Source organism: Osmerus eperlanus, chromosome 16 (genome assembly GCF_963692335.1).
Source record: "Osmerus eperlanus chromosome 16, fOsmEpe2.1, whole genome shotgun sequence".
NCBI lineage: Eukaryota > Metazoa > Chordata > Actinopteri > Osmeriformes > Osmeridae > Osmerus > Osmerus eperlanus.
Genome location: NC_085033.1, coordinates 4,814,585 through 4,832,657, shown reverse-complemented (window position 1 = coordinate 4,832,657; position 18,073 = coordinate 4,814,585). Strand labels below are relative to the sequence as shown.

Below are 18,073 nucleotides of genomic sequence, written 5' to 3'. Positions count from 1 at the left end.
GTGAAAACTCACATTTTGATGTCAGGAATGCCTCTGAATTTCTAGCAAAATCAATGATACTGCTTTTATATTAAAAATACATTGTTTTTTTTTAAAAACGATTTAGTAAAATCTAAATGGATTACAAATGATTGCCGTAGGATAATTATACAAAACATGCCATCACATCTTGAGCTGTTAATTTTAGAGTACTATATCTCTAATGGCAAACTTCCACTGGCATGGTCATCATGTTCAGTATTTTTCTGAGGAACAAAAACATTTAAGAAAATGTCATTTACATTTTATTTTTTCATACATACAGAATTCACTTGTCTCACCCCTCCCTCCAACATGTTGAAACCCCAACTAGTCTACAGTTGCTTACTTGATTGTTCCTCTGTGAAAGTGATGTACGAGTACACTAGACTGCCAGCAATGCTGCAGAGGGGAGAAGCAGTTAGTGTTGAATTACACTACATTCCTGACAGTTTTCTAAACTACACACAGCAATGCCCCTTACCTGATGTTTAAGCCAATGAAATTGAGCCAGGTGAAAATGTAGTCCCCGCCAAAAACAATTCCAATATACGTCACTAAAATATTCTATTGGAGGACAGAAAACCCATAGGTCACAATTGTGTTGGTGGTCTTTAACACCATATTGTCTTAAGTCCAAAAAATCTTACTTTAATACATCCCACAATGGTAGTGGTCAAAGCCGAGTTGTACTGAGTGCACAGCACAATGGAGTACATCAGAATGAACCTGTCCAAGGCAGAAAAAAACGGATTAAAAATGAAAGAAAAGGTATCAAATTAAATGGTAGGAATGAGGTCAGAAACTGTGTGCCCACCCCATAACACAGGAGAGCCCAAACTGGATAAGAAACACCACATTGGACCACCCTTCATACTCCATGGCCTAAAAACACAAAACACATTAGTTACATTCAATGCAAAGTCCCCAAGAATCTGACAGCAATAACTAACAGTGTGACTCCATAATAGATTATTTTAACCGTCTGCAGGTCCCCAGTGTAGTGTGCATACAACACAGTAGGGAGGATCATGAACAAGGCATTGTAGTACAGCAGTCCATACTTGCCCAGCTCCTATGAAAAAAACAAACATGTATTGTATATCACAGAGATGCAAAAAAAAAATAGGAAACAAATGCAGTGAAATTTGTTTTTGCCACATGTAAGCCATTGCAATATAGTTTTCTTAATTTAGTTATCTACAAGAGAGGGTCTCAGACACCAGTGTGACAAGTCTAGAGCTAATGGTTTTCCTATTCTTCAGTGCAGTAGTATGTATTCCTTTATTCCAATGTTGATTTTCAAGATAATCTGATTGCCCAAATCGTCATGGACGGAAGCTCCACCTGAGCTTTTAGAAAATAAAAGTATTCTGTAGCACAAGGATTGGATCTTATTCTGAAACTTGAGTACTTGACATATACACATTGTGTACATGACACCACATATTACAAATGTACAGTCGAGTGACTACTCCCTGTTGGGTTACGCCAAAGCACTCTACACACAAGCTGTTGTTTCTCTGCAGGGGTACATATCCACTTACCTTGGAATCGAGTTTCTGCTTCACATAAGCCCCGTTGGCAGCAGTCAGGACATTATTCAGCATGACGCATACATAACCTTGGAGGTCAAAGGCCAAATCAGAGCTACAACAAACAAGAAAGGATGTCACGGTTTGAGATGTTACACCCAGTCATTTCTACCATCATATCCGAGTCATTTTATATTCCAAAGTCACTTTAGTTATTGATCTAACAATTATGGATCTTACCTTGCAGCAACAAATGCACCAAAAATCATGGCAAACACTGTTAGCTTGACAGACCCAGAGAAGGTCTTTCTGTACGGAAGGATTTGGACTCAAGTCAGGAGATGAAGGATGGACAAAAGCACTGTGATCTTCACATTTCTAGATTTTCGACTAAAAATTCAGTGTTTAAACCTACTTCAGTAGGAAGCCCTCTGCCAACATGGTTAACAAGATGGAGAATCTCCGAAGTACTGTAAACATGGGGAGACTGGAGAATAGCACAATTAATAATACAACTTTTGTGTTTTATTGTGTCAAATGATGGTTATTATGGACAGAGCCTTACTTGAGTCGTTGTGTCCCAAACAGGCCTGATACCTGATTCCCCACATAAAGAAGAGGAAGTGGGAACATCTGTAATAGCCAAAGATCAAAGGGTGTTTCAGTAGGTATACATGACCTCCTTAAGTAAGGTCCTCCCCATGTAAGGTTATCTGACCTTACGACTCATCATCATAAGGATGATGTTCATGATTTTGGTGATGTTCTTTCATCTCTGTGAGGGATGATAAATATTCATATAATCAAAACAATATTAGATTATATTTTTGCATTCATGCATATGTCAACTTACCTTGTTTGGTATACTCAAATCCAAATCGGGAAATTTGATAACACCTAATGCCTTTCCAATCCATAGTACTATAATTGTAGCAAACATCTGCAAAAGCAGCACATTCACAATCACATTCAACGCCAATAAATAAACGATGGGAAAATAGCCTAATTAATACTGAAACCCCACTCACTTGACCAATACCGACACATGTTGATGAAGGAAACCTGCAAAAACATCAATAGTTCAATAAGCAATAACGGACTGGCTGACATTGCGATGGATGCAAACTGACAGGCACTGTTGTGCATGCAACCCCCTCTCCCGTAACTTAATAAAAGTCAATTCCCCACGAGCTCAAAGTCCAAATCAACTCCACCTGTAACTAGTGAGAACACTTTTGTTCACAACAACAATGAGAAAGGAGCTTAGTCCGTAAAATCCAGCTGCGAAAAGTTTCAGTACGATGGCTGATCTCTCATCGCTCTTCTCTTTTATTTCGGTCTCAGATAATGCAACTTTAGCAGAGGTTTTCTTCTCATTTTGTTCATGTTGACGTTTCCTGACTTCCGCCATAGTCTGAAATGACTAAAGGGGGTGTGTTTATCGATTTACGTGCCCGCCCACTTACAATTCCCCACCCAAAACAAAGCTGCCTATCAAACAGCTCCATCTTGTGGGCGTTAACTTTATGGACTTTTCAACGGTACAATCTGATTCAACATATTTTAAAACTGTCATGCATGGTTAGATGTTTCTCTGCTCCAACACACATGATTAAATGAATGTTCGTTATCAGGCTTCTGCTGAGCTTCATTTGAATCAGGTATGTTGGAGCAGGGAAACATCTAGAACATGCAAGAACAGTGGGTCGAGACAGGGTTGACAAACAATATTTTTGAGTATATGCAGGGTTGCCAACTCCCCCCCCGCCCCCCCCCCCCAAAAAAGTACCTACCGCCCAAGTACCTACCTCTACAAAATCTACAATGTTTGCCAATATAACATATCCTGACAAGCCATGCTCATCAATTTGATCTATAAGGCCAGCATGCGATCTCTGACACGATTAATGTCTTCCATCATCTACCGAATCTAGGCGTCCCTATCTGCCTTCGATCTTGTATGCAGCTGCGTTGGTCCAAAGATAACCACGCCCCTCTCGTTTGCATGTGAGATCGGAAATAAATACAGCATAGAAATAAATGTGTTGTGGAAATAAATGTGGTGTGGAAATATATGTGGAAATAAATGTGGTGTGTAAAAGTCTCAAAAAATAAATAAATGTGGCATTAGGAAATAAATGTCCCATGAAATAAATAAATGTTGTCTTTACAAAAACGTCATTTGGAAATAAATAAATGTATTTATTTATTGATGTTGGTAAATGGATTCAGCTATATAATTATATAATGCTATATTTATATACGTATTGCCATCTTTTTTTTATTTCAGAATTTATTTCATAGCCATATTTATTTCTGTAGGTATTTATCTATTTATTTACCTATTTATTTATTTAATTTTGACTAACTCGTTCATAGTTCCATAGTGGCCCTCCACCAGATCAAGCTACACCAGCGCCAAAGACAAAGGCAGTAGCGGTTAGAACCGAAACTGTACTGTACTGTAGCGAGTGGTAAGTGACAGTGGAGCGAGTGGTACGTGACAGTAGCTTGTGGTACATGCCAGTGCCTCCACTGGCACGTGACAGTGGCTAGTGGTACGTGCCAGTGCCTCCACTGGTACATGACAGTTACTGTTCTGTTGATAGTGGTATGCAAGTGTGTCGTGGCAGTTGCATTGGGTGTCTTGCAGCTTTTGTTTACTGTCGTTTAACTGCACCGCGGCCATTTTAGAATAGGAGAACAGGCTATAAACTTTTATTTAAAAAAATAAGTTAAACTGTTCGCGCTAACAGACTCCAAACCATACTTTTGATGTCTCACTACAAGCTCACCATACAAAGTAGTCGATTTAAACATTATATTGCATATAGTGTAATTGTGTGACTGTAATGTAAAGCAGACTTGTACACACGTAATGAATTAGTAACAAATTATTTTACTCAGAGTAACTGAATTTAAGCGTGCACATGAGCCACCGTTGTAGACTCTCGTCTCTAATGCACACCGTTGTGTTGTTATCAGCGCCTCCTAGTGGCGTATATCATTAATTGTAATAACTGAAGTCAATATAGGTAGCCTACATTTGCATTTCGAGTAAATATAGTTGTCAATAATAGTTCATTATTTTAATATGAAGAACCTGGTCAATTAATGACACCCTATGATTGCAAATGTACTTTCTGGGTATTATACATATTGGAAACTACAAACTCTCCTGGATACAAATATGTTTAAATCACAGATATCTTTATCACAACTGAAGTTACATCATTTTAAAGTCGACCTGTGTCAAAAAGTGATATGGGAGAAAATCCTTTTGTTCGTAATGACGTTGTGAATGTAAATGTCAGTTTAAGTATAGGCTACATGAATAACTTCTCAGTGAGTTATTTCATTGATCAGTTGTTATGGGCTGCTGCAGCACTCAAAAGAGCAGGCAAACTAAGCATTTGATTTGACATGGCTTGAAAATCTTGCTAGCTGATGTCCAAAAACCGTTGAAATTAATAGTTTTTCATAAGTAATCATATACTTTTTGTACATTACAATGAAGTTTAGGGTGTTAACGATACAAAACATCAAAAATCTCAATTTTGACAGAAAACGATTTTCGATCTTTTATGGCTTATAGCCAACAATGAGCGGCCGCGACATCCACGCGTTTCCGCAGGCCGCCACACATACTTTAACAATTCTATTCTAAAATGGCCGCGGGGCAGTTACAAGACAGTAAACAAAAGCTGCAAGACACCCAACGCAACTGCCACGAGACACTTGCATACCACTATCAACAGAACAGTAACTGTCATGTACCAGTGGAGGCACTGTCACGTACCACTCGCTCCACTGGCACGTACCACTAGTTACAATACAGTACAGTTTCGGTTCTAACTGCCTCTCGACAAAGGTGAGTCCACGCGAATCGCGACCAGCGATGACATGAAGAAATTACCTATCTAACTGGTGTATACGCGTGCAGGGACAAGGTTCACTGTCCAGACTACTCTTGTATAGGTGTATTGTTCCAAATAACGGGGGAATAAGGGTGAACAAGCTCTTGATGTTATAAGGAAATAGGCCTACTAGTATTGTTCGGGAATAACGGAATAAGGGATGTTATAAACGTTTATGTTATAAACGTTGATGTATAAACCTTGAATGTCATACTAGTAAATGTCATACCCCGCCCCGCAGGGTATTGGCATTGTCTAATGCAAACATTGAGAGTAGTATTGTTTATGTTTGGGAAGTTTTAACTCCCTGGCTAACTATCTCAATTTGAAATCTGGATGGTTTAAAAATGTCTTTACACGTTTTACAGATCACAGAAATCTTTTTTCAGACCCTGTGTAGTTGCTGTAATGGTTCAGGCAGGAGGACTCAGTATGACTTTCCGAATACTTTATTTCCCACTATACAAACACGATTGTACATTTGATTTGATTTGGCATTGTGGTTCTGCTCGCATCGGCTCCCTGCCGCATCCGACGAGACACCGTCTCGACCTCCGAGCAGAGAGCGGCGACGCATTCCCCCTGAAACAGGAAACAGAAAACAGAACCAAGGGTGGAGGCCGGGGAGGCGGAGGCAGCAGGAAGACTGAAGTCTATGTCGCACTAGCGATGCATATGCCGGGAACCCCTTATATACCCCGCCCTATTAGGAGGGAGTGCCCTGCGCATAAAATGACGCGTTGCTAGTGGCGCGCTATGTCTCACGTCCTCCTTCATGAACCAGTTCCACTTGTTTCTTCACCCTTTACCTCTCTCTCTACCCCCTCTCTCCCCTCTCTCTCTCCCCCCTCCCCCCCTCTCTCCCCCCTCTCTCTCTCCCCTCCCCCTCTCCCCCCTCTCTCCCCCCCCCCTCTCTCCCCCCTCTCTCTCCCCCCTCTCCGTCCTTGCCATCAGCAGCCCATCATCATGGAGACCCCCCTGTCTGAGGCAAACGCCAACTTCTCCCTGGCCCTGTTCCAGAAGATTGCAAATGAAAGCCCAACAGGAAACGTCTTTTTCTCTCCCCTCAGCATCTCCTCAGCTCTGGCCATGGTGCTACTCGGTGCCAGGGGCAACACGGCCACACAGATGTCCGAGGTGGGTCTAGTAGGCTTTGGTGGTCTTTCAGTCTAACAGCAGGTCTGTATCAATGTGTAGGTATCTAAGGATAGGCCACAGCATTTATTCTTATAATATGTTTGTTATGACAACAAAATCTAGCGAGACTATTGTGGTGCTTGGACCTACTTTATTACAACATTGTGTGTTAGGGCATGCAGAGATTGTTATGTGAAATCTACTGGACCCCAAATCCTGAAAAAAGTATTTGGTCCATGGACCGTTAGGTCATGGCATGGTCATGACCCAGGTGTGCTCATCATAAGTAAGGAAAGTTTTAAATGTTTTAAATTTACACTGGTCTGTATGTTATAACACCCTGCCATGTCAGCAAAGGGCATCCCTCTGTTGTTTCATTCACTTATTCACTATACCAGAAATGGTGCCAACCCTGACACAAGTCTTTAGAAATGTTCCACTTCTACTGTAGAGTTGATGTGAGAGAAAGACAGATAGACAGGCAGATATATTTCACATTTTCTGCGGTTATTCAGACTGGAAATCTGCGGAAATCCGCAGAATTCTGCTAGCCTTACTGTTTTTATGTCGTAATAGAGTACAGCAATGAATAACCAGGGGAGAAAGGGCGTTGGGAGATAAGCTGAAGTGCTTGTTAAGGGGGTATGGGCCCTGCATGTCTGTCTAACCTTGAGGTGAGAGTGGGGTATTTGGTTAAGGTAAGCTGCTCAAAGTGTCTCTCAGGTTACACCATCTTTGTCATATCATGTTGTCATGGCTACATAGAGAGGATTGGTTCCATGGCTGTGTTAGCTGAGCGTCCCAGGCACAGGACACCGTCTGTTCACTTCATCTAACTGATTTAGACAAATAGTCCAGAATATCTCTCTCTGTGCTGTTCTTCTTCAGGTTTCTCAGGAAACAACAATTACTAACAAGTCGACTGGGACTGCACGTGTGCCCTATTTCTTTACGTTTTCTTTCAGCCATGACGTTGCTTATCACCCTTGGAGAGGAAATGTGTTGTACAGTATCTCTTCTATTAATACACATTCTCTAAAAGTTGGTCCTATGTTGCTGGCAATTATTGCGCTGGTTACATCCACTTCAGTACACACACACACACACACACACACACACACACACACACGTACACTTCCAAACCTTCAATCTTCAAAAACATATATGTTGTTTTGATGACTCCTATTCCTTCTCTGCCTTAGTCCCTGCACCTTCACAAGACAAATGATGACGTGCACGTGGCCTTTGGTAAGCTGATGGCTGAGCTGAACAAGAAAGAAGCCCCCTATGCCCTAAGCCTGGCTAACAGGCTCTATGGAGAGAAGACCTACCAGTTTGTCAAGGTAACGCCCTGTATGTTGATTCAGAGGGAGAGCCAAAAGGGAATGTGTGAAAGACACAGTTTGATGGACGTAGGGATTCAACTCTCGCCGGTCCCTGTACGACCGGTGCCAGAGTTTGGTCTGCATTGCCAACAGTAAGTCGAACTTGTTTCCGGTGAGGGTTGAACTCCCTGCCAGGGCTGCCCTTTGTCACCGATTCTGTTCATAACTTATATGGACAGAATTTCTAGGCGCAGCCAGGGCGTTGAGGGGGTCCGGTTTGGTGACCTCAGGATCGGGTCGCTTCTTTTTGCGGATGATGTGGTCCTGATGGCTTCATCGGGCCGTGACCTTCATCTCTCACTGGAGCGATTCGCAACCGAATGCAAAGCGGCTGGGATGGGAATCAGCGCCTCCAAATCTGAGGCCATGGTTATCGACCGGAAAAGGGTTGAGAGCAATCTCCGGGTCGGGGAGGAGATCTTGACCCAAGCGGAGGAGTTCAAGTATCTCGGGGTCTTGTTCACGAGTGAGGGAAGAATGGAGCGCGAGATCGACCGGCGGATCGGTGCGGCGTCCGCAGTGATCGGTCTGTCGTGGTGAAGAAGCAGCTGAGTCAAAAGGCGAAGCTCTCTATTTAACAGTCGATCTACGTTCCTACCCTCACTTATGGTCACGAACTGTGGGTAGTGACCGAAAGAACGAGATCACGAATACAAGCGGACAAAATTAGTTTTCTCCGTAGGGTGTCCGGGCTCTCCCTTAGAGATAGGGTGAGAAGCTCGGTCATCCGGGAGGGGCTCAGAGTAGAACCACTGCTCCTCCGTGTCGAGAGGGGCCAGTTGAGGTGGCTCGGGCATCTGATAAGGATGCCTCCTGGACGCCTCCCTGGTGAGGTGTTCTGGGCACGTCCCACTGGGAAGAGGCCCCGGGGAAGACCCAGGACACCCTGGAGGGACTATGTCTCTCAGCTGGCCTGGGAACGCCTCGGGGTCCCCCAGGAAGAGCTGGTGGAAGTGGCCGGGGAGAGGGAAGTCTGGGCCTCCCTGCTTAGGTTGCTGCCCTCGCGGCCCGACCCCCGGATAAGCGGCAGATGACGACGACAGGATTCAACTTGTCCATGTTAAAAGTAAAAATGAGTGGCCGTTTCAGAGATAACGTTATGAACCTTCTCTCACTACTGTGTGTGTATGTCAGGAGTTTATAGGAGACACCAGGAAACACTACGATGCAGAGCTGGAAACTGTGGACTTTGGAAAGAATTATGAGGCGGCCAGGCTCAACATCAACGGCTGGGTGGCGAAACAGACGCAAGGTGACTGTGATGTAGCTGTGTTCACTGTACTCTACTCTATCAAATAGCCAGTTATCATGAAAAGGTTTGGGTCTGATTCTACGGTTTTCTCCTCCCTAGATAAGATCCAGAACCTTCTGCAGGAGGGCATTCTGGATGAAAGCACCAAGCTGGTGCTGGTCAACGCCATCTACTTCAAGGGCAGCTGGGAGAAAAAGTTCAAGGACACTGACACAAGTGACACCCAGTTCAAGCTCAACCAAGTAAGGCCACAAATTGAACAAAGCTTGTGTCCTTTTCTTTCTACCTCTTTTGCATGAATCTGTTGTTAGTACCATCCATATCATTCTGGTGTTGTCCTCCAGAATGAGAGCAAGCCAGTGAAGATGATGTACCAGGTGAGAAAGTTCCCCCAGAGATCCATCCCTGAGGCCAACTGTAAGATCCTGGAGCTACCTTATGTTGGAAAAGATCTGAGCATGCTCATCATGCTGCCTAATGAGATCACAGGTCTGACGAAGGTAGGAAGAAGAAACACTTTCTCTACAAGCTGCCTTGAACACTGTTTGAATACTCTCATGAATCACCCCCCCCCCCCCAGTAAAGAAAACCTGTATAAATGAAAGCCTTTCCCTCCCCCCCAGCTGGAGAAGAACCTGAGCTATGAGAACTTTCTAAAATGGACCGGACCAGACATGATGATGAAGTGGGAAGTGCGGGTGGGCCTGCCCAGGTTCAAGTTGGAGCAGACTCTGGACCTGGGCGACAAACTGAGCAGTATGGGCATGACGGATGCCTTCGTCCAGGGCCGTGCTGACTTCTCTGGTAGGGCCTAATTCTTTGTTTCTTTCTTCGTTCTGTTCTTTTTTTATTTTCTTTCTTTCTCATCCGTTTTCCCCTCTGCACATTCTTTGTTCTTTTACACATTATAAATGAATGGATTCATTATTAATGAATTAATCAATCACAAATTGATTCAGATCAGACACCTTCACTTTACCAGGTGGATGATTCAAATAATAACATCCTGTTTCTACCCGTTTCCCTACAGGCATGTCCCCCAGCAACGACCTTGTCCTGTCCAAAGTCGTCCACAAAGCCTTTGTGGAGGTCAACGAGGAGGGCACAGAAGCCGCCGCTGCCACGGCCCTTGAATGTCAACTTTTAAGTTACCAGAAGCCAGCCTCCTTCATCGCTGACCACCCCTTCCTCTTCTTCATCAGACACAACCCCACCAATAGTGTCCTCTTCTATGGGCGCTACTGCTCCCCCTAGACCCTGAAAAAGATGGAAAAATTCTGAGGGGTGTAATGCAATGGAAGGAACCATCTGTTGACAGGCCGAGATGTGTTTAGTTTGGATATGTGTTTCCACTGCACTTACCATGCCAATGTATTCATCAGTTATATTGTAGCAGGTTCAGGGGTGTGGGGTTTCCACACCATCATATACCACTATTTGCTTGATGGGAGTTTTTGCTGCATTTAACAATACTATAACCAAAAGTAAGTCGTTTTGTCATCTTGACTGTTCTGAAGCTATACACTGCACCATGTTACAGTATTCTACATTGGCCTGGCCTTTATGAACCACCCGTTTCCTAACTTGACTATTAGAAGGAAATAAAGAGTCCAATGCAGTAATCGTTTGGTTTTCAGTTTTAAAATCACAGTAATGATTTCACACAACTCACTGCCGTGGGCAGAATACATGTAACACCTCTAAAGCAATTTATTAGAACAGGGATGTTTGCAAAGTCTGTCGTCAAGTGGCTCAAACAGTGACACAAAAGATTTGCTCCAGTCGTCTGTCTGTACATGACCAGCGAGTCTTAAGAGCACGGAATATAAAGCTTGACTAAGTTTCACTGGTCTAAACTCCCCTCCCACCCCATCCCTTTTCCCCAACCCGATGAGCTTGAAGTATACCCACGTAAGTAAAATCAAAACCAGGCTGGAGATGTAAACACAGATGGCTGCAAGCAGGGTAAGCATTCATACATTCTGTTGCACTTGAATGCTCCACGTTGAACGGCACATTTCTTTCAGACAAATTATGCAGTAGTGCTGCTGGATCGATAAAAATAACAACAATAAAAAAAATAACAGCAAAGATCACAAGAGGAACAAACAAACAACACCTTCAGAGTACAGGTGGTTATAAATCATGTGCTTCCAAGCTCTAAAAGACATTTTAAAAATCTATCAATACCCTAAGTGCAAGATATGTCCACAGTCTATCATACCTAGATAGAATTACTATGTTCTAAAAATAAAAACTACTTCAGGTAAAACCATATAGCTAAGAACCTGCAGACTGCGTTGAGAAGCATGGCAAGCTCATAGCAGAGGAGTACTTTAAGTCTAAGTAACTATTGTTCTAGCATCACCCTTACATTCTTACACACACACATACATACACACATTCACACAGTGCACAAACACTCCCAACACAAATGGTCACACACAAAAATATATTTTCTTTATGGTCCTAAAGTTCCTTGTAGAATGTAGCTTGTATGAACTAAACGGAACCAGCTTAGACATATTGGGCCCTGCTGTCCCTGTACACAGGTAGCATATCTGGACCAGGGACAAAGCTCACTAACCTCTGATCCATCAGAAAAAATAGTTGAGCCATCAAAAGGGGGGAGGGAAGGAGTCAAAAGGAAAACCATAGGCGATTACTTTCACTGCACGACAAAGCAGAAAAATATCAAGCTTAACCCTCGTGCTGCCTTCGGGTCACATGACCCAAAGGTTCATAACGAACCATCGTTGTGTTTACCCAATTTTACCCAATAAAATAATTTTCTTTTAACCTTTGCAATGTGGGGGGTCTGAGACAGCCTAGCTGTTAAAAGAAAATGCTTCACTTTGTCTTTGTATGCGGTAAATTTGTCGCAATACGACGGTGGGTCACAATGACTGATGGGTCAGAATGACCCGAAGATAACACAAGGGTTAATGAGGAGTCCCTAGACCCAAGGTACATTTACAAACACATGTCAAATAGTTAGTACAAATGTACTAAAACTGTACTTAAAAGTCTAGCATATCATTAAATGCACGACTCATAAACAAACCCCTGAAACTGGTCTAAGATGACTCCATAACATTTACGTTTAAGTCATGAGGAAAGCGCGAGATAAAAGCCTCAGGGGTGAGAACAATACTTAAACCAATCCTGGAAATGCATATTATCAAGCAGCAATACAAAAGAATATCCATGAAGTATGCATAATCTCTGAAAAAAACAATACTGTATGAAAACATCCCTGCTATCATGTCTCTAAATACAAAACTTCTACCAATAATTTGCTTCAGTGTAACAAGAGAAGTCCTTTTTCCTTGTCTTTTTTTTCTTCTCCCTCTCCTTTCAAAACGGGTTAAAATTTCAGTCCTCGGAGGTGAAGGGATGACAGTCTTTTTTCAGAGTTTAAATTTTTTTTTCTTGGTTTTTCTCATATAGTTGAAGAAGTTGTAAGCATGCAAGCCTCGTAGAGGAGGGGCCCGGAGGGGGGCGATGATGGAGTGCTGGCGGCGGGGTCTTCCTAGGCCAGGGCAGGGAACGCCTCAGGGTCGTCCACATTGGGAACAGACACTCCACTCGGCTGAGGGGAAGGGCCAGATAGAAACAGGGAGAGGTTAGGAAAGAAAAAGGAGAAATGTTCACAAAGCCAGAGAATAATAGTCCAAGACGTGGGTATAAGCTTCAACTAACTTCACAAAGTTGTGAATCAATGTGGCTTTGTGTCCACAGCCACGCCAGTGGATTAACAGCCATGTAGCGGTCTGAGACTACAGCCTTCAATGTTACCTTTTCGGATCGTCCTCCGCCTCGCGCCGGCCGGGTGCCTCCCCCTCCCGCTCCGCGTCCTCCCCTCCCCCCTCGGGCTCCCCCGCGCCCGCGCCCAGGGCGCCCCAGGTCTCCGAAGTTGATCTCCAGTTGTGATGTGATGTCGTTGGCGGGCTTGCGGAAGTGGTGGTCTGCGCCGGCGTCCTCAGGGTTAGGTGGCTGGAGGTCAGGGCGGCAGAGTTAGTCACACTGTGTCACATCCCACATGGAACTAAGAACGACGGTATTGAACGCAGCCATTGCTAATTCCACGTCAACTAGTTCACAGTTGGAGGGACATTGAAAAAGCGACACTAAGTCCTCCTAAGAAGACGGGGTGGTGACAGGCAAAAAACAAACAAAAAGAAAAAACACACATAAAAAATGACTCTTAATTAAGAAATAAGTGAACTGTAGACAGCAGGAGAAAAACCACCACCTGGTGTACATGCACCCTAACAGGCAGCTGAAATGCACTCAAAGAATGGTGAACGCTGTCGTCGCTTACGTCTTCACTCTTAGACTTGTGCAGCACGTAGCCCTTCTTCCACTGGCTGTCCGCCCCCTCGTTGGGCTTGCGGATGTTGAACTCTACCTTGGCGCGCTCCTTGTCCTGCATGGCCTTCCATTCATCCAGGGTCATCTCCTTAGGGCCCTCCTCCTTGACTTCCTCCGCCTCGTTCTCCCTGGAGAAGACAAGCAATCACGTACAGGTGAGGGATAGGATCAATCTCTCTGGTTTCCTTTATTATTATTGTTATCGATCATCTGGTGTCTTCATTCTTACCAAAGTGCCTGCCTTCTCCCATTCAATCGCTGTGTCACTCTAGTCCTCTGAGCCTCAATTAGTACAGCTTTAACTATACTCTCTTGGGGCAGCCTTATGTTATTCTGACTCTGTGCCAACTGTTTGGCTGCAGGTTTGAGGGCTCGTTGGCTTTTGATAAAACAGCAGCAAAGCTAGAGATTAGCTGGGTTGTGACCTGAGAGGTCCTGTTCCACAGAAATGCCCCAGGGGTGATTAGCAGGAGAGCATGAGGCCGAGAAACTGGACACTCCAAGATACTCACTTGTTCTCAGAATCAGCAGGTGACAGAGTGTCACCTGCCCCTGAAGCCACCCCTCCGGGGTGGCTTCAGGGGCAGCAGTCTGTTCAGCCTCGCTAGGCGATGCAAAACACATAACGTGTTTATAAACGAAGCCTTGGACACTAGTCAAGCCTGTGTACACGGCAATGTCTGTTTCACTGGACAAGGGGACGTTTTTTTAATGACTCACCTAATTTCCTCCTTGGCGTTACCCCAGTTGTGAGGCCCACTCCCTCCACGCTTCTCCTCGCTTTTCTGACTGCTGGATTGGAGAGAAAAAGCACTGAGACACTGGGGATGCCAGTTAGGAAAACCCTTAACCCCCATTTAGAGCACCCCGTCAAAGAATGACTCACGGTTTGTCACTGCCACTGTGTCTATCGAAGTCTCGTTTCCCGCGGGAATCGAAGCCGTCACCCCGCCCCATGCCCCGCCCCCGGCCGCCACACCCGCCGCGGCCACCACCACGCCCTCTAGGGGGCCTGTCTCCAGAGGGTCTAAGGGACAGACAGATGGGTTGAGTAGCAAGCCAAAAGCACAAAAAAAAACAGAAACAACAGGCCTCGTTATTCCTACTGTATACGTTGAAGAAAGCGGTCTTATGAGAGAGAAGCTCGTCTGCTAGCTACTTAGAGAAGGAAAGAACATAGGAAGGATAAACCCCACACACTGCTTCATCCTCAGACTTCAGCAGTTTTCCCCTCAATACTCACTTGTCTGCAGAGAACTCTCCTCCGCCTCCTTCAGGCTTCTCCTCCATGGGTTTGTCAAAGCGTCGTTCCCTCGGTGGTCTCCTGTCTGGCCTCCGGTCCCCAGGCCTCCCCTCACCCGGCCCCCCCTGGTGCTGCTGGGAGCCTGGCTGACCCTGCTGGTCCGGCCTCCGACCCACTCGCCTGATTCCTGACAACAAACAGACAGGGTGTTATAATGACCAGTTCCTACTGCCTCAAAGGGGTGTTATAATGACCAGTTCCTACTGCCTCAAAGGGGTGTTATAATGACCAGTTCCTACTGCTTCAAAGGGGTGTTATAATGACCAGTTCCTACTGCTTCAAAGGGGTGTTATAATGACCAGTTCCTACTGCCTCAAAGGGGTATTATAATGACCAGTTCCTACTGCTTCAAAGACAGCTAATTGGGTTTACTTAGAAGCTCATTGACAGTGCAGTTAAGCCTTCACACAACGCTGTAATAGTGGACTGCTACAATGTCAACAAACGAAAGTCCTTGGCTCCATACATGTTGTGTTAATGTTATGGCAAGTGCCAACATGATCAAACAACAAAATGTTACGATCGCTGCCTTGTCCCCTAGCTTTTTTTGTCAACACATGCACTTTTATTTACTCTCTATTTACTCTAACAGTGTGACTCCATAATAGATTATTTTAACCGTCTGCAGGTCCCCAGTGTAGTGTGCATACAACACAGTAGGGAGGATCATGAACAAGGCATTGTAGTACAGCAGTCCATACTTGCCCAGCTCCTATGAAAAAAACAAACATGTATTGTATATCACAGAGATGCAAAAAAAAAATAGGAAACAAATGCAGTGAAATTTGTTTTTGCCACATGTAAGCCATTGCAATATAGTTTTCTTAATTTAGTTATCTACAAGAGAGGGTCTCAGACACCAGTGTGACAAGTCTAGAGCTAATGGTTTTCCTATTCTTCAGTGCAGTAGTATGTATTCCTTTATTCCAATGTTGATTTTCAAGATAATCTGATTGCCCAAATCGTCATGGACGGAAGCTCCACCTGAGCTTTTAGAAAATAAAAGTATTCTGTAGCACAAGGATTGGATCTTATTCTGAAACTTGAGTACTTGACATATACACATTGTGTACATGACACCACATATTACAAATGTACAGTCGAGTGACTACTCCCTGTTGGGTTACGCCAAAGCACTCTACACACAAGCTGTTGTTTCTCTGCAGGGGTACATATCCACTTACCTTGGAATCGAGTTTCTGCTTCACATAAGCCCCGTTGGCAGCAGTCAGGACATTATTCAGCATGACGCATACATAACCTTGGAGGTCAAAGGCCAAATCAGAGCTACAACAAACAAGAAAGGATGTCACGGTTTGAGATGTTACACCCAGTCATTTCTACCATCATATCCGAGTCATTTTATATTCCAAAGTCACTTTAGTTATTGATCTAACAATTATGGATCTTACCTTGCAGCAACAAATGCACCAAAAATCATGGCAAACACTGTTAGCTTGACAGACCCAGAGAAGGTCTTTCTGTACGGAAGGATTTGGACTCAAGTCAGGAGATGAAGGATGGACAAAAGCACTGTGATCTTCACATTTCTAGATTTTCGACTAAAAATTCAGTGTTTAAACCTACTTCAGTAGGAAGCCCTCTGCCAACATGGTTAACAAGATGGAGAATCTCCAAAGTACTGTAAACATGGGGAGACTGGAGAATAGCACAATTAATAATACAACTTTTGTGTTTTATTGTGTCAAATGATGGTTATTATGGACAGAGCCTTACTTGAGTCGTTGTGTCCCAAACAGGCCTGATACCTGATTCCCCACATAAAGAAGAGGAAGTGGGAACATCTGTAATAGCCAAAGATCAAAGGGTGTTTCAGTAGGTATACATGACCTCCTTAAGTAAGGTCCTCCCCATGTAAGGTTATCTGACCTTACGACTCATCATCATAAGGATGATGTTCATGATTTTGGTGATGTTCTTTCATCTCTGTGAGGGATGATAAATATTCATATAATCAAAACAATATTAGATTATATTTTTGCATTCATGCATATGTCAACTTACCTTGTTTGGTATACTCAAATCCAAATCGGGAAATTTGATAACACCTAATGCCTTTCCAATCCATAGTACTATAATTGTAGCAAACATCTGCAAAAGCAGCACATTCACAATCACATTCAACGCCAATAAATAAACGATGGGAAAATAGCCTAATTAATACTGAAACCCCACTCACTTGACCAATACCGACACATGTTGATGAAGGAAACCTGCAAAAACATCAATAGTTCAATAAGCAATAACGGACTGGCTGACATTGCGATGGATGCAAACTGACAGGCACTGTTGTGCATGCAACCCCCTCTCCCGTAACTTAATAAAAGTCAATTCCCCACGAGCTCAAAGTCCAAATCAACTCCACCTGTAACTAGTGAGAACACTTTTGTTCACAACAACAATGAGAAAGGAGCTTAGTCCGTAAAATCCAGCTGCGAAAAGTTTCAGTACGATGGCTGATCTCTCATCGCTCTTCTCTTTTATTTCGGTCTCAGATAATGCAACTTTAGCAGAGGTTTTCTTCTCATTTTGTTCATGTTGACGTTTCCTGACTTCCGCCATAGTCTGAAATGACTAAAGGGGGTGTGTTTATCGATTTACGTGCCCGCCCACTTACAATTCCCCACCCAAAACAAAGCTGCCTATCAAACAGCTCCATCTTGTGGGCGTTAACTTTATGGACTTTTCAACGGTACAATCTGATTCAACATATTTTAAAACTGTCATGCATGGTTAGATGTTTCTCTGCTCCAACACACATGATTAAATGAATGTTCGTTATCAGGCTTCTGCTGAGCTTCATTTGAATCAGGTATGTTGGAGCAGGGAAACATCTAGAACATGCAAGAACAGTGGGTCGAGACAGGGTTGACAAACAATATTTTTGAGTATATGCAGGGTTGCCAACTCCCCCCCCGCCCCCCCCCCCCCAAAAAAGTACCTACCGCCCAAGTACCTACCTCTACAAAATCTACAATGTTTGCCAATATAACATATCCTGACAAGCCATGCTCATCAATTTGATCTATAAGGCCAGCATGCGATCTCTGACACGATTAATGTCTTCCATCATCTACCGAATCTAGGCGTCCCTATCTGCCTTCGATCTTGTATGCAGCTGCGTTGGTCCA

The 18,073-nt window shown here is 43.8% G+C and overlaps 3 protein-coding genes across 4 annotated transcripts; 1 reads left to right on the top strand and 2 right to left on the bottom strand.

The window, feature by feature from the left end:
• Nucleotides 1–177: 177 nt before the first annotated feature.
• Nucleotides 178–17,520, bottom strand: LOC134036272 (nucleotide sugar transporter SLC35D2-like). Its single transcript, XM_062481137.1, has 16 exons — nt 17,308–17,520; nt 17,122–17,155; nt 16,983–17,033; nt 2,768–2,949; nt 2,582–2,615; nt 2,407–2,493; nt 2,119–2,186; nt 1,969–2,040; nt 1,794–1,862; nt 1,566–1,668; nt 1,001–1,093; nt 836–903; nt 669–747; nt 503–585; nt 368–420; nt 178–245 (listed from the first exon to the last, which is right to left on the bottom strand). Exons 1-16 carry the CDS (start codon nt 17,502–17,504, stop codon nt 235–237), a joined length of 1,284 nt encoding a protein of 427 aa, XP_062337121.1. The 5' UTR covers nt 17,505–17,520; the 3' UTR covers nt 178–234.
• On the top strand, nt 5,309–10,858 carry LOC134036274 (leukocyte elastase inhibitor-like). 2 transcript variants are annotated; one of them, XM_062481140.1, is made up of 8 exons: nt 5,309–5,424; nt 6,425–6,607; nt 7,810–7,950; nt 9,127–9,244; nt 9,344–9,486; nt 9,589–9,744; nt 9,868–10,048; nt 10,275–10,858. In XM_062481140.1, the coding sequence occupies exons 2-8, from the start codon at nt 6,437–6,439 to the stop codon at nt 10,496–10,498; spliced, it is 1,134 nt and encodes a 377-aa protein (XP_062337124.1). In that variant the 5' UTR covers nt 5,309–5,424; nt 6,425–6,436; the 3' UTR covers nt 10,499–10,858. The 2 variants fall into 2 exon arrangements, with proteins under 2 accessions (XP_062337124.1, XP_062337125.1); XM_062481141.1 differs by having other exon boundaries at nt 5,392–5,424; nt 6,428–6,607.
• On the bottom strand, nt 15,479–16,726 carry LOC134036277 (nucleotide sugar transporter SLC35D2-like). Its single transcript, XM_062481144.1, has 4 exons — nt 16,509–16,726; nt 16,334–16,402; nt 16,106–16,208; nt 15,479–15,633 (listed from the first exon to the last, which is right to left on the bottom strand). The coding sequence occupies exons 1-4, from the start codon at nt 16,571–16,573 to the stop codon at nt 15,502–15,504; spliced, it is 369 nt and encodes a 122-aa protein (XP_062337128.1). The 5' UTR covers nt 16,574–16,726; the 3' UTR covers nt 15,479–15,501.
• Nucleotides 17,521–18,073: the final 553 nt, after the last annotated feature.

What these genes read in the sequence shown, in the direction of transcription:
- LOC134036274 (XM_062481140.1), top strand. Translation starts at nt 6,437, where the DNA reads ATGGAGACCCCCCTGTCTGAGGCAAACGCCAACTTCTCCCTGGCCCTG. An exon ending in AGACCTACCAGTTTGTCAAG is followed by an intron (nt 7,951 to 9,126) that starts GTAACGCCCTGT and finishes TGTGTATGTCAG; the next exon opens with GAGTTTATAGGAGACACCAG. An exon ending in GGGCCGTGCTGACTTCTCTG is followed by an intron (nt 10,049 to 10,274) that starts GTAGGGCCTAAT and finishes GTTTCCCTACAG; the next exon opens with GCATGTCCCCCAGCAACGAC.
- LOC134036277 (XM_062481144.1), bottom strand. Translation starts at nt 16,573, where the DNA reads ATGTTTACAGTACTTTGGAGATTCTCCATCTTGTTAACCATGTTGGCA. An exon ending in GCAGAGGGCTTCCTACTGAA is followed by an intron (nt 16,403 to 16,508) that starts GTAGGTTTAAAC and finishes CCTTCCGTACAG; the next exon opens with AAAGACCTTCTCTGGGTCTG. An exon ending in AGCAGAAACTCGATTCCAAG is followed by an intron (nt 15,634 to 16,105) that starts GTAAGTGGATAT and finishes TTTTTTTCATAG; the next exon opens with GAGCTGGGCAAGTATGGACT.
- LOC134036272 (XM_062481137.1), bottom strand. Translation starts at nt 17,504, where the DNA reads ATGGCGGAAGTCAGGAAACGTCAACATGAACAAAATGAGAAGAAAACC. An exon ending in CATGTGTCGGTATTGGTCAA is followed by an intron (nt 17,034 to 17,121) that starts GTGAGTGGGGTT and finishes CTGCTTTTGCAG; the next exon opens with ATGTTTGCTACAATTATAGT. An exon ending in GAAAGGCATTAGGTGTTATC is followed by an intron (nt 2,950 to 16,982) that starts AAATTTCCCGAT and finishes GCGGAAGTCAGG; the next exon opens with AAACGTCAACATGAACAAAA.